This window comes from Aspergillus lucknowensis (genome assembly GCF_044049455.1).
Source record: "Aspergillus lucknowensis strain CBS 449.75 chromosome Unknown BJX67scaffold_34, whole genome shotgun sequence".
NCBI lineage: Eukaryota > Fungi > Ascomycota > Eurotiomycetes > Eurotiales > Aspergillaceae > Aspergillus > Aspergillus lucknowensis.
The window spans coordinates 126,819-139,905 of record NW_027263578.1 but is presented as its reverse complement, the minus strand read 5'-3'; the positions used below and the strand labels follow the sequence as shown (position 1 = coordinate 139,905).

The 13,087-nt window shown below is 53.8% G+C and overlaps 5 protein-coding genes across 5 annotated transcripts; 4 read left to right on the top strand and 1 right to left on the bottom strand.

The window, feature by feature from the left end:
• The first annotated feature begins 489 nt into the window (after window positions 1–489).
• Window positions 490–3,637, top strand: BJX67DRAFT_389549 (glycoside hydrolase family 2 protein). Its single transcript, XM_071034518.1, has 4 exons — window positions 490–1,687; window positions 1,741–2,174; window positions 2,227–2,462; window positions 2,525–3,637. The coding sequence occupies exons 1-4, from the start codon at window positions 594–596 to the stop codon at window positions 3,311–3,313; spliced, it is 2,553 nt and encodes an 850-aa protein (XP_070884112.1). The 5' UTR covers window positions 490–593; the 3' UTR covers window positions 3,314–3,637.
• On the top strand, window positions 3,601–5,263 carry BJX67DRAFT_383127 (FAD-binding oxidoreductase; the record flags this gene model as incomplete). The annotated part of the gene is made up of 5 exons (XM_071033391.1): window positions 3,601–3,827; window positions 3,882–4,039; window positions 4,092–4,196; window positions 4,249–4,693; window positions 4,750–5,263. The coding sequence occupies 5 exons, from the start codon at window positions 3,601–3,603 to the stop codon at window positions 5,261–5,263; spliced, it is 1,449 nt and encodes a 482-aa protein (XP_070884111.1).
• Window positions 5,264–5,644: 381 nt separating this feature from the next.
• BJX67DRAFT_383126 (ankyrin repeat domain-containing protein) lies at window positions 5,645–6,783 on the top strand (the record flags this gene model as incomplete). The annotated part of the gene is made up of 2 exons (XM_071033390.1): window positions 5,645–6,031; window positions 6,064–6,783. The coding sequence occupies 2 exons, from the start codon at window positions 5,645–5,647 to the stop codon at window positions 6,781–6,783; spliced, it is 1,107 nt and encodes a 368-aa protein (XP_070884110.1).
• A 33-nt stretch (window positions 6,784–6,816) lies between these two features.
• Window positions 6,817–7,641, bottom strand: BJX67DRAFT_188709 (uncharacterized protein). The gene has a single exon (XM_071025289.1). It carries the CDS (start codon window positions 7,447–7,449, stop codon window positions 6,850–6,852), a length of 600 nt encoding a protein of 199 aa, XP_070884109.1. The 5' UTR covers window positions 7,450–7,641; the 3' UTR covers window positions 6,817–6,849.
• A 2,041-nt stretch (window positions 7,642–9,682) lies between these two features.
• On the top strand, window positions 9,683–12,789 carry BJX67DRAFT_359336 (BRCT domain protein). The gene is made up of 7 exons (XM_071029668.1): window positions 9,683–9,883; window positions 9,935–9,996; window positions 10,068–10,344; window positions 10,404–11,023; window positions 11,072–11,348; window positions 11,395–11,475; window positions 11,524–12,789. Exons 1-7 carry the CDS (start codon window positions 9,862–9,864, stop codon window positions 12,603–12,605), a joined length of 2,421 nt encoding a protein of 806 aa, XP_070884108.1. The 5' UTR covers window positions 9,683–9,861; the 3' UTR covers window positions 12,606–12,789.
• Window positions 12,790–13,087: the final 298 nt, after the last annotated feature.

The following is a 13,087-nucleotide window of genomic DNA, read 5'->3' as shown; positions in this document are numbered from 1 at the left end:
GCCGCAGTGGCCCGAGCCGACGACCTGCTGGACACCTTTACTGGAAACTAGAGTATTCTGGCGGGCTGGAAGATGAGAGGGAGTGTATTCGCGGCTACGCGTGCTCGAACGAGTTTGCCCCAAGCTCAAACCGCGATGCATTAGTTGTCTAATCTAAGTCTTATTTCCTGGACCATTTTCCGCGAGTAGCAAAGAGATCTTCTCCCTGGTCACGTTCAAACGATAGAGAGATGGATATGCTCAACATCTTTGACCGGTCTATCCAAATTTTGATGACATCCACTTTGAGCAGACGTCCGGTACGCTCGCTGATCTTGTAGATTGACACGATCTCCATCAAGACGCAGACGTCGGGGAGAGTCCCCGCATCAGACATTGAATTCATTCGTGGGAGAGTATGGCCAGTTCGTCCGGAGAAACTCCAATTTACTCCATTTCTGCATCAAGCGGGGGAATGAGGGGTTCGGACTCGGAAGCCTGGCGATTTAAGCACTCTGGAACGTTTCAATGTTATCTCAACGTCGCTCAGACCCCTGCCCTGTCCTCCGTTAATTCTTCTGATAAGGCTTTAGACACCTCAGTCCCGAGTCAAAATGTCGGAGGAATTCCACTCCCAATCCCTGACCCACGGATGGAGCTTCAGAGACGCGAACGACGACCCAGAGACGCGACACCCTGTCTCCAGCATCCCATCGGTCGTCCATCTGGAGCTTCTCCAGAATGGCCTCATCCCGGACCCCTTTGTCGGCCTTAACGAGTCGAAGGTCGAATGGGTCGGCCATCGCGACTGGGTATATCAGACTACATTCCCGACCCCGACAGACCGGTCCCCGGAGACACGCTATGCGCTCCTCTTCGAGGGCCTGGATACCTTTGCAACGGTTGAACTGAATGACACCGTCATCCTCAAATCCGATAACATGTTCATCCCGTCCCGGGTCGACGTAACGGATACTCTACTCCCCGTCTCACAAAAAGCAAATGTAAATACGCTGGCAATCCTCTTCGAATCCCCCGTCCGACGAGGCCGAGAGGTTGTCAAGAGTCACCCGGAGCACCGGTATATCGCGCACCAAACCGAGGTCGGCCGTCTTGGGGCGCGCAAGGCCGCGTATCACTGGGGGTGGGACTGGGGTCCTATTCTGGTGACCTCGGGCCCGTGGAGGCCTATTCGGCTTGAGGCGTATGTGGATCGGATTGAGGACCTGTGGGTGCAAAGTGTGGTTTCGGGGGATTTGTCGTTTGTTTCTGGGACGGTTCGTGTGCGGACTGAGGGGCGGGGTGCGGAGAAGGTTCGTTTTGAACTGAAGGACCGTGGGGAGATCGTTTTTGAGGCGGAGACTGTCGTCGTGGATGGCGGTGCGGAAGGGAAGTTTGAGCTTCGCAACCCCGCTTTGTGGTATCCTCATGGGTACGGGGAGCAGAGGAGGTATGAGCTCGTGGCGAAGCTGTTCAGGGGCGAGACGGTGTTGCATGAAGTATCGAAGAAAGTAGGGTTCCGGCGCGCTGAACTGATGCAAGAGAAGGATGAGCATGGCCAGTCGTTCTACTTCCGGATTAACAATATCGACGTTTTCGCGAGTGGCTCGAACTGGATCCCGGGAGAAAGCTTCCTGCCTCGACTGACGGATCAGAAATATCGGGATTATCTGAAGGTTATGGTTGAGGGGAATCAGAATATGATTCGGTAAGGCTCTGAAAGTTCGGCGAGAGTTGATGTGGAATAGCTAACGGTTCTAGCATCTGGGGCGGCGGCGTCTTCGAACCAGAGATATTCTACGAGACATGTGACGAACTCGGCATCCTCGTCTGGCAGGACTTCCTCTTCGCCTGTGCATCGTACCCTACGTATCCTGCGTACCTCGATTCTGTGGAACAGGAAGCTCGAACCAACGTGCGACTCCTCCGTCACCATCCATCCATCGTCATATACGCCGGGAACAATGAGGATTATCAGATCCAGCAGACGTACAATCTAACCTACTACTACGAAACGGACAAAGATCCGAATTCGTGGCTGAAATCTTCCTTCCCGGCTCGGTATATCTATGAATATCTGCTTCCGAAGGTGGTGGAAGAAGAATGTCCGGGGCTGCCTTATCATCCGAGCAGCCCGTGGGGAGGTGGGAAGCATACTACGGATCCAACGATAGGAGATATTCACCAGTGGGACGGTAGGTTCCGTACGTTCTCTTACTGTTATTTCTAATATGCTAATAGTAGCAGTTTGGCACGGAGCGATGCACCCGTATCAGAATCTTGCTTCCATGGGCGGCCGGTTCGTCAGTGAATTCGGCATGGAAGCGTATCCTCATATGCATACAATCGATGCTTTTATTGACAATCCAGCCGAGAAATACCACCAGTCGCTGACAATGGACTTCCACAATAAAGCCCGGGACCACGAACGCCGCCTCGGCTCATATATCCTGCAGAACTTTAAAGTTAAGCAGGATTTCAAGGTATGGTCCAACGATGTTCCGGAGCCATTTTATAGCTTGGCAGGCAAAGCTAACATGGACAGTCCTACCTACACCTCTCCCAGCTCGCCCAGTCCGAAACTATGGTCTTTGCCTACCGTAGCTGGCGTCGCCAATGGGGCAGCGCAAAAGACCGCCGCTGCGGTGGAGTCCTCGTTTGGCAGCTGAATGACTGCTGGCCCACCATGTCCTGGGCCATAGTCGACTACTTCCTGATCAAGAAGCCCGCGTTCTACGCAATAGCAAGAGCCTCCCAACCTCTCGCCATTGGAGTCGCACGCACCTACCACGAATGGGTCTCCGGACACGCGCGACCACCGCGCGCCTCACGCTTCGATGTATGGGTTGCTAGTAGTCGATTGGAACCTGTGACTGCAACTGTGGAAGTACGGTATATATCCATCGCCACGGGTGAAGACGTCAAATCCTCTTCAATCTTTCGCGATATTAGCATCAGCCCGAATGGGACGACGGATGTCTTCACTGATTCCCTCCACTACAACGAAGATCCCTATACGCAATCCATTGTCATCTCCGCGACATTAAGCATAGACGGAGCAATCATCAGCCGAGACATTGACTGGCCGCAGCCACTCAAATATCTCAACTTGAAGAACCGAGGGGTGGGGGTGGAGTATCTCGCTGACAGGAGCGCGATTAGGGTTACGGCGGCCAAACCGACCAAGGGAATTGTATTCGAGGAGAAGCCGGGGCTGTGGTTCGGCGATAACGGGATCGATGTCGTGCCGCGCGACGAGAGGATTATTCCTGTGAGGGGGGTTGAGAGGGGAGATATTCCGAGTTGGACCTATTTAGAGGATGATAGGGCGTAAGCAAGAGAAGTCTTTATTGGGTCTCTCGTAACCGACGGGCGGAAGCCCTGGGCCCTGAGCAGGGCCCAGGGGTCCTTCGCACCTGCCTTCCCTGGTACACGACCGTATTGTTACCGTATTTTTGCCAACCCCAAGTCGATGCTGGAAACCCTAATTGCGCCACCTCACATCAGGAGGGGAGTAGGTTCGGGACGCCTGGGAGCTCCCAGATATCTCACCCCGATTCATTTACATCTTTCTTTCCCTTGAAATGGACCGACAGAGCCATTAGCCACCCGATAACAAAGATGGGATCCATCGCCGAGCAAGCTTTTGCTAATTTACGCACCGCAGGTCTGGGAGATGTCCTTTACCTCCCTGGCCAAGAAGCGTACGACGCCCGCGTCGCCTCATACTGGTCGTTGACGGCGCAGCTGCGTCCATGGGCGATTGTGCAGCCACGGAATACCGAGGAGGTTTCGAAAGCAGTCAAGGCCATTGTTGGCGCTCCGGACTGTAAATTTGCCGTGAGGAGGTGAGGTGGCCCTCCTCCTTTTGTTCTTTCTTGCCCAGGCTGATTTGATTGCAGCGGTGGTCACACTCCCTGGATGGGCGCCAGTAACATCGTCGATGGCGTCACCATTGACCTGGGCTTGATGGCTGGTGTGGCCTATAACCCGGAGACGGAGATCGCCTCGCTGCTTCCCGGAGGTACCTGGGCGAATGCGTATACTGATTTGGAGAAACGTACGTGCGTGTCGTTACCTGGTCTTGGACGTACTTACATTATCATCACCAGAGGGACGGATGGTTGCTGGTGGCCGAGAGGGCAAGGTTGGTATCGCGGGCCTCGTGACTGGTGGCGGCAAGACTTTCTATACATGCCGGGTTGGGTTCGCATGCGGTAGAATCAATATACAGCCAAATTTGCGACGAGAGCGTCTAACTTGATATAGATCAAGTCGCTAATTACGAAGTCGTCTTAGCAGACGGCAGCATCGTCAACGCCAACGACCAAACGAACCCTGACCTCTTCCGAGCCCTCAAAGGAGGAGGGAACAACTTCGGCATCGTCACACGCTTCGACATGGTGACATTTCCAGCAACGAATATTTGGGATTGCACGATGATCTGTCCTAAGGAGTCGACGCCCCAGCTTGCAGAGGCGTTCCTGGACTTTGTGAAGAACGTTACCGCGTCTCCAAACAACCATGTCCTTGGGATGTGGACGTATCTGCCGAGGACGGTCGACCACTTTGTGCTGCTGTCGCTGATGAACCTTGACTGTGAAGAAGAGCCCCATACCCTGAGCAAGTTCTTGGCTCTTCCCGGGAAAAAAGACGCGAAGGTGACTACCATAGCAACCAAACTGAAGTCGTTCATCGTCCCCTCAGGCAACGAGTGAGTTGCCCAAGCCCTAGCTCCTTCGAAGGCTTCCCCGCTCACGCACAGAACAGAGACACATGGTTCACCCTAACCTTCAAAGCCGACCTGCGCATTATCCTCAAGGCCGCAGCGGTCTTCGAAGCACTCATCCAGACCATGAAAACGCAGATCCCCGACGGAAACTTCCACTTCTCGATGGTCCTCCAACCGCTCCCGCCCTCCTTCGGAAAGCACTCCGCCGCTCGCGGGGGCAATATGCTGGGACTGGACCGCATCGACGACGACTGCGTCCTGCTTGTCTGGGGAGTCTTGGTTGATACGGCGGAAGTAAGCACCACGATCGGATTTCCTGCGCTTAAAGGCGCCATCGACGAGATTGAGAGCTACGCGAAGTCGCTCGGTGGAGACGTGGGCTTCCGCTACCTGAACTACTGTGATGGCTCGCAGGACCCGCTGGGGAGTTATGGCGCCGAGAATATTCGGAAGATGCGCGAGGCTGCCGCGAAGTTTGATCCGGAGGGCGTGTTCCAGACGAGAGTTCCGGGGGGGTTCAAGATATCGAAGGTTAGGGCCCGGGATGAGTGAGCGTGCGGCTGGGCGGGATTGAGACTTGGAAGAACATGCAGACTCTTTTCTTAGAATGATTCCAAAGCCTGGTAGTGTATCTCAGTCCTCAAACCAACCGCAAGATCAATGATCTCACGGGGTTTCCATCTTAGGAAACGGTGTTCTTGTTGACGGCCCGGATAGGATATGCTCGTATCGCCAAAATACGCAACTAATAACGCGATTAACCCTAGCTCCACCGAGGCGAAAGGATCTTATTTATAGAAGAGTCTAAGTCAGAGCTAGATCCAGAGAGTTAATGCCTTTACAAAGCTCTCCGGCAAACACCCGGAGTGTTGTCCGAATCCTGGATATGCCCCTCCTCTCCCTCCCAGCAGAGCTAATCGCTCTTTTCGCAGCATGCCTGCACGCAGACCGCGACATCAACTCTCTCTCTGCCAAACAAATCGCGCTCTTTACGCCCTTCTCAACCCCTACCTCTACCAACACAATGCCCAACACCCTCCCTCGGGGTGTTCGGCACTCTGGGCCGCCAGAAATGGCGCCACACGCACCGCACAGCTCTCCCTCGACAACGGCGCAGATATCACCTCAACAACGGAAGACGGCTGGACACCGCTCTTCCTGGCCTCAAGGCTCGGCCTTGAATCCGTCGTCCGCATCCTCCTAGACAACGGCGCAGATCCCAACCAACCCGCCGCATCTCCGACGCCGACCCCAGACAGCGCAGATGCAGGGGCGGCGGGGGAAAACGAATTCGAATCCAGATCCGAATTCAAATTCAAAGTCCCCCCTCCCTCCTCCCAGATCTCCCCCAGGGAAAAGACGGAGACGGCGACGCAGACGCCCTGAATGCCGCCGCCCGCGACATCCTCGTCGCCGACCCAGAAGCGCGATACGGGTGCGACTGGACGCCCCTCCTGCTAGCCTCTATGGCCGGGCACGCAGGCATAGCCAGCGCCCTGGTCTCGTCCGGCGCGGACGTCGAATACGCGGATCGCATTGGCCGGACGGCGCTGGCGTGGGCGGTCGAGCACGAGCACGTCTCCGTGGTGCGGGTTCTCCTTGACGGCGACGGCGACGCCGGGGCGAGGGCGAGGGCAATGGCGAACGCCAACGCTCGCTTTGGAAACGGCGAGACGGCGCTGTTCGTTGCCGTCCGGCGGAAGAACGAGGCGCTTGTCGAGCTTTTACTTGAGCGGGGAGGCGCGGATCCGAACGTCGCGGACGCGGATGGGCAGACGGCGTTGCATGTTGCGCGAGCGAGCGGGCACACGGGGATTGTGGCGCGCTTGCTTGTGGGCGGGGCAGATTCCCGGGTTGAGAATTTGGCTGGGTGGACGGCGCTGGCGAGTGCGGCGTGGGCTCGCGATCGGGAGATGGTGGGCGTGTTGCTTGCTTATGGGGCGCGGGATCCGAGCGTTCTTCAGAATCGGTGGCTTACCTGTGCCGCTGGGCGGTTTGCGGCCGAGCTGATTGTCGAGGTTCATCGGGAGATGAAGACAACGTGGATGGCTGCGCAGGGTTTTCCTCAGTAGGGATGGCATCAGACATTTGGATGATTTGCAAGATGGGGATGGGATGGGAGGAGAGTATATCATTGGCTATAGAATCCGCTCTGAATGTATTGCAGGTCTATAAGTATGATCGAATTGGTATACTGGCTGCAAGAGAACTCGAGACTTGATATGAATGCTAGCCGAGATACCCTGTCTATACTCCGAACCAGCAATAAAAAGCGACGAGAGGATTCTCAAATCTATTATACTTCCGCTGCCTCGGCAATAAGCTCGTCGAGGTAACCCTGCTCGAAATCCTCCTCTGTACCACCTGTTACCGCCTGCCGAGCTTTCGCTTGCTTCGATTTGATCAGCTCGCTCGCGTCGACGAGGTTGCGGTAGAATTCGATGACCTTCGGATGTACCATGACCTTGCGGGGGTCGAATCGCAGCACTTGGAGACCGGCTTTTGAAGTGGCTCGACTCAGAGCAACATAAGCTTGGCCCTTCTCGAAGACTTTGCCGAGATCCACCTTGACCCGTTGCAATGTTTGCCCCTGGGCCTTGTGGATAGATAGAGCCCATGCGAGGATGAGCGGTACCTGCTGCCGCTGGGCTTGTACTTCGCCGTTGGGCAGCTCGATCTTCCAGGTTTCCGGCTGGCAGAGGAGATGTCGTTCTGACCCATCTGGCTGGATGAAGCATACCAACGGCCACTTTCTGCTGACCACGACACCTCCATCCTTGTGCGTCATCCCTTTCAGTTTCTTTCGAGCACGGTTGGCTATTTCCTCATCGTCCCCGTCTACCTTGCCGCCGGTGAAGTCGTTCTCGTTCTCAATATAGAAATCAAACGTTGCTTCGTCCATAAATGCAACCACCCGGCCAATTGACCCGTTCACGAGAGACTCTTCCATATTTTTGATGAGCATAACTTGGGAGCCCTTCTTGAGATGGATCACAGGAGGTGCCATGCAGTTAGCGAGGAGTTTCTCGCGGAACTGAACATCTTGGATACTTCCTGTATCCACCGCATTAAATGTCATCGTCTCGCCGGAAAGTCGTCCCATCCTCGCTGCGTTGGCATTGTCTACCTCTTGGCGCGTGGGAAACCTGCACGATATTTCAATGTTAGCAGTTGTACAATTAACGAGAAAACGGACCCATACAATTCAGTAGCTTCGAGGGAATCATGGAAGTCCAATGGACGGGAAAGCTCCCGAAAGGCCTGCGTTGTGCGGGGGCTCAGCTTTCCCAGTCGCATTTCATTCAACATGTCCGCGAACTCGGGGTCACGCTGACGGAAGACGTGCGTCAAGAGGATTGTGTGTTGAATTGAGGTATTCCAGCTTGCGGCGGCGAATGAAAACTTCGCCTCCCTATTATGACCTTCCGGGACCGGGGGCAGTTGAAAGAAATCCCCCGTGACGATGAGTTGAATGCCTCCAAAGGGCCGGCCATTGTTTCTAATTTGTCGCGCAATCTCTTCGAGCTTGTCAAATAGATCCCCATCGACCATGGATACCTCATCAACGACCAGAACTTTCGTGCGTAACCAACGGTTCCTGGCTTTCTGATTCCTCTTAATCTACGAAATGTGAGCTCGAGGCCATTCAATAAAGGACCCAGCGGACAAACCTTTTTCACTAACTCAGGCACAGGCTCTTTGCCCAAGCCAATGCCTGCAAAACTGTGAAGGGTGACACCCTCGATATTACACGCTGCCAGTCCGGTAGAAGCCGTCACTGCAATCCGATCAGGTTCTTTTCTGAATTTATGCCGAAATTGTTTGATAATTTCTCTCATCAGAACGGATTTACCCGTTCCTGCCGAACCCGTAAAAAAGATACTCTTGCCTTGATCAACGACTGCCTTCAGAACATGCCGTTGCTCGTCGCTGAGGAATATAGGAGCCACCTGTGCGCGGGGCGTATGTTGCTTGGCGCTTGATGTTTTCTGGGCTTGTGTCTTTTTGTACTGTTTGCGAAGTTCCTTCTGCTCCTCTTTGATCGCACTTGCGGTCTTATTCCACGGAGCGGTCGAGGCTGAGCGTGCTGGAGTCTTCGGCGGCTCCCTATCATCATCTACCACAATAACATTTTCTTCTTGTTTTCGCCAGGGTACCGTTCGAGGCGCAACAGGTTGTTGGAGATGAGTAGGGGGCGAAGACGACCAGGGAAATTGTGCACTGCTCGACGGCGCAGGGTTTTCACTGGGTGAAATGGGTGGTAGATCGGGGTATTTGACGTCTGAGTTGGAATTGTTCTTTGGAGCTGTGGATGATAACGAGTGGTCCGGTTGGGAGAGCACAATTGTAGACTTGGCCGACTCGAAAGACGCGTGTTCCTGGGTATGGCTTCTCTCAATTCTGGCTGGAGGGATGAAGGGATCGGGGGACTCGGAGTCCAAGTCGATGTCGTCGTCAAAGTCGTTCTCGTCGAAATAGACGGCAGCGTTATGCAGGGACCCCAGAGCCGGCTTGTTTGTGGCAGTCATCTCGATTTTTCGCTTGACGCCGATGGATTGTGGGGGAGGAAGCTTGGCCCGCACATTTTCGTTAGCATTCAGAAGGGTCGACTGGAGGGGCCGCGCAGTTGCAGCGGAATGGTCCTTGACTGCCTTCTTAAACATCACTACGGGGTCTTCGGAGGCGTGTCGTGGCCGAGAGGTCGCGTAACGAGAGGCAATTTTCGGGATTAGAGCCAGACCATTGGAGAGGCATTGGAGAGGGGCAGCAGGTCTCCAGACTCTATCCCTTGACATGTACATAAACAAGGAAAGAAAAGAGTGGTTTGTGTAAAAACGAGCGAGAACATTGGACTTGTTGAAGCTTCCGCGACCCAAAGCGCGCGTCTTCGGATACGCGCTCCTATCACACGTGACTGCGATAAGGGCCCTCTTCGTGGGGAAGCACAACAACAGCCTTCAAGGCCCTGCGCGGACTCAATTCGCATCATACTCGGACTCAGAATTGCAATATTTTTTGTTCTTGAGCTTATAACAACGAATGCTGTCTTGATAACATCAGCCGCCGCGGGATTTCGTCCGAACACCCAGCACGCACTGCCCGCAACAGCGCCGAGAAGCCGACTCCTGCGGCATTATCAACCATGAAGCATGGGAGGAAGAGCTGCCTCGAGTCAGTCAATTACGTGCCGTTGTTTAGAGTAAGCCACTAATCTATCCGCAGACAAGGAGCTCCCTCTCGCAGGGGTCGTCCTGTGCTTCACCTCCGTTCTTCCGGAGCTGCGGGTTAGTTATCGTCCCTTGTTCAACAGCAATTTTTGGGAGACCGCCCATTGATAATTGGCCATGCGGCATAGACGGAGATGACTTCTATTGCAATTCAAATGGGTGCTGACCACAGCTACGACCTCACTTCCAACGTCACCCATCTCCTCGTTGGCGAGATCCAGACCCCAAAATACAAGTTTGTTGCACGCGAGCGGACGGACGTGGCCGTCCTAAGACCAGAATGGATAGAAGCTGTTCGTCAGTCCTGGATCCAGGGAGGAGATACCGACATCCGTGCTTTGGAAGACCAGTACAAGTTTCCGACGTTTTCCGGATTGACCATTTGCATCACAGGCTTTGAAGACAGTAAGTATGTCGTGGCGTTACTGAACTCCGGCTAGTTACTGAGGTTGTCGTCTCTCTAGTCGCATTCCGGAATTCCATCGGCGATACCGCCAGGTGCCACGGTGCGGACTTCAGAAGGGATCTCACCAAGACGGTAACGCATCTTATCGCACGGAGTGCAGAAGGTGAAAAGTACAAATTTGCGACACAGTGGAAGGTCAAGGTCGTTACGCTCAAATGGTTTACAGAAAGTTTAGAGCGCGGAATGGTCCTGGAAGAAGCTCTGTACCATCCGCTTCTACCGCCGGAGAAGCAGGGTGCTGGCGCCTGGAATCGCTCTCCGCCCACGGCGCCAGAAAAATCACCAGAAACTGAAAACTCCTCTAATCCTCGACCTCGCAAACTGCGCAGAATTGCGAGCACCAAACTAGGTGACCAAAATGAGAATATATGGGGCGACATTGTTGGGATCGGTTTCCAAACCGCGGAACCAAAGCCGTCAAGAGAAGAACGAAAGGCAGCATTTGAGAGAAAGCCAAGGGAGGGTGCTGTAGTCCAAATAGCCAAGTCCTTCGCGAGCGAGGCCACCTCTGACATGCAATCCCAGTCCCGCGAGAAGCTAAGAGAGCCGATCGTCAATTATCGGAATGGCTTCCTAGATAACTGTTTCTTCTTGATACATGGCTTCTCCTCGAAACAGGTGAGTGCTAATACGTACCAGGGTTTGGCTTGTTACTAACTCTCCTAGACAAACGTCTTACGGCAACATCTCTCGTTCAACGGGGCTCAATTGGTGGACTCTCTGAGCGAATTCTCTCGGCCCGAGATACCGAAGAGAGGCGATGGCCTTTACATTATTGTCCCTTATAACACGCCCCGATCTGGAATTCCTTCAACAGATGACCTTGCCTTTGAGTGCGAGGTCGTGACCGATATGTGGTTGGAAAGATGTCTTGAAGCAAAGGCACTAGTTTCACCAGAATCCCACCTCGCAAACTCTCCGATTCCTTCATTTCCCATCAATGGTAAGCTGTCTCAGTCTGTGTTTGGACTGGGTACTGATAAGACCAGGACTTTCAGGAATGAAAATATGCTCTACCGGCTTCTCACGCATTGATCTTCTTCATCTATCAAAACTCGTGAAGCTGGTTGGTGAGTTATTTGTCAAGCCCTCTGTTCTTCCGGACACTGACTTCTCAGGTGCAACATATAACGAGTACTTGACCCCAACCGCGTCCGTACTCATTTGTAATGATGCGACGTCTCTTAATCAGGATAAGCTACGCCATACCCATGAATGGGGCGTCCCAACAGTCACTGCTAACTGGCTGTGGGCTTCTATCCGAAGGGGCGGTAAACAGCCTTTCGATTCATATCTCATCCGGAAGCAATCCAGCCAGAGCAGCAAAGATATGGAAGTGCGAGCTGGTTCTCACCCGCAGTCAAGGCCGACATCACAGCGAACCTTGAAAGACACCTCCCAACTACATTCTATCAAGGACCCTAATAAATCTAGAACACCAGATAACGACTCAATCAATGGGCATGAAGCAAGACAAGCTGTTGCAGAGAGCCCTCAAAAAGATCTCAAGCAGAAGCATTTGCCAGAATCGCATCGAAAATCTACATCCCCAACAAACCCACCGCGCGAAAAAGAGGCAGCCACAAATTCCCCGTCAGCGAAGCGCAAATCCCTCTACCAAACACCCACAGCGGCCGATACAAAATCAGCCATCGATCTCGCAGTTGGCGGGCTCCTAAAACAGGCCCGCGCCGCGACCTCACGCTCAGCAGCCGATTCAACCGGTGACTCCCACGAAGGGTTCCGTTTAAGAAGACCGCGACCGCTCCTCGGACGAGTGCAATCGAACTCCGCTCGCTCCACTGAACAGAAGTCTTTCTCCCGCGCGAGCTCGATCGATACACTCAACGAAGATGGGTGTGGCAGTGCGGTCGAAAGCCTAAACACAGATTCCGGCATTCGCTCGCTCGCGAACAGTGGCCGCTTCGAGTTCGAATACCCGGAAGGCGAGCGGGATCGGGAGATTGAAGCGGTGGAGAATGAAACACTACCCATGACGCAGCTAGACTATGAGGATCCGGACGCCGTCGCCATGAGAGAGAAGTTCCTACGAAATGCAGGCAAAGTAGTCGACAGGCCCTCAAAAAGAGACTCGCTTGTCATTGGAGAGGTTCAGGACTTAGAACAGGCCGGATGGGGGAGTGGCCGGAGGACGAGGGGTGCAAATAAGGTTATAAATTTGGATGATGATGGTTTCTAACTCTTGATTTATATTCTTGGTCATTCGGTTTATCCTTCTGGTGCTCTCTGTTTTCTCCCTTTTCTCAGGTGCATATTGCATATTGCATGATAAAGGGCGTTTGATCGTTTGGCTTTTCTTGGATGGGGACGCAATGGAGTTATACTGCATACAACACATAGCCAGCTGGTGCTTCCCACATGAATCCTAGCCGCTCTTTGCGCACTGTAGTATGTCTGTCGTTGTATCAGGAGCCATGAAGCCTGGGCACTATTTTCGAAACCGTCACCAGAGCGACCAGCCCCAGGGCTTCAGGGCTCCGTTAAGACATTACCGTATTCGGAAGGCGCCATCTATGCCCGGGGGCCGCGAAAACAGGAAAGAACGACTGGGGTTTAAGTTTGATACAAGCCCCTTCAACAGTCTGGCCGTGATAGACTCAATCCTTGGGCGCTGGAACTGCTGGAAGCCGCTTTAATCTAGGTCTCGTCGTGCCGGGATAC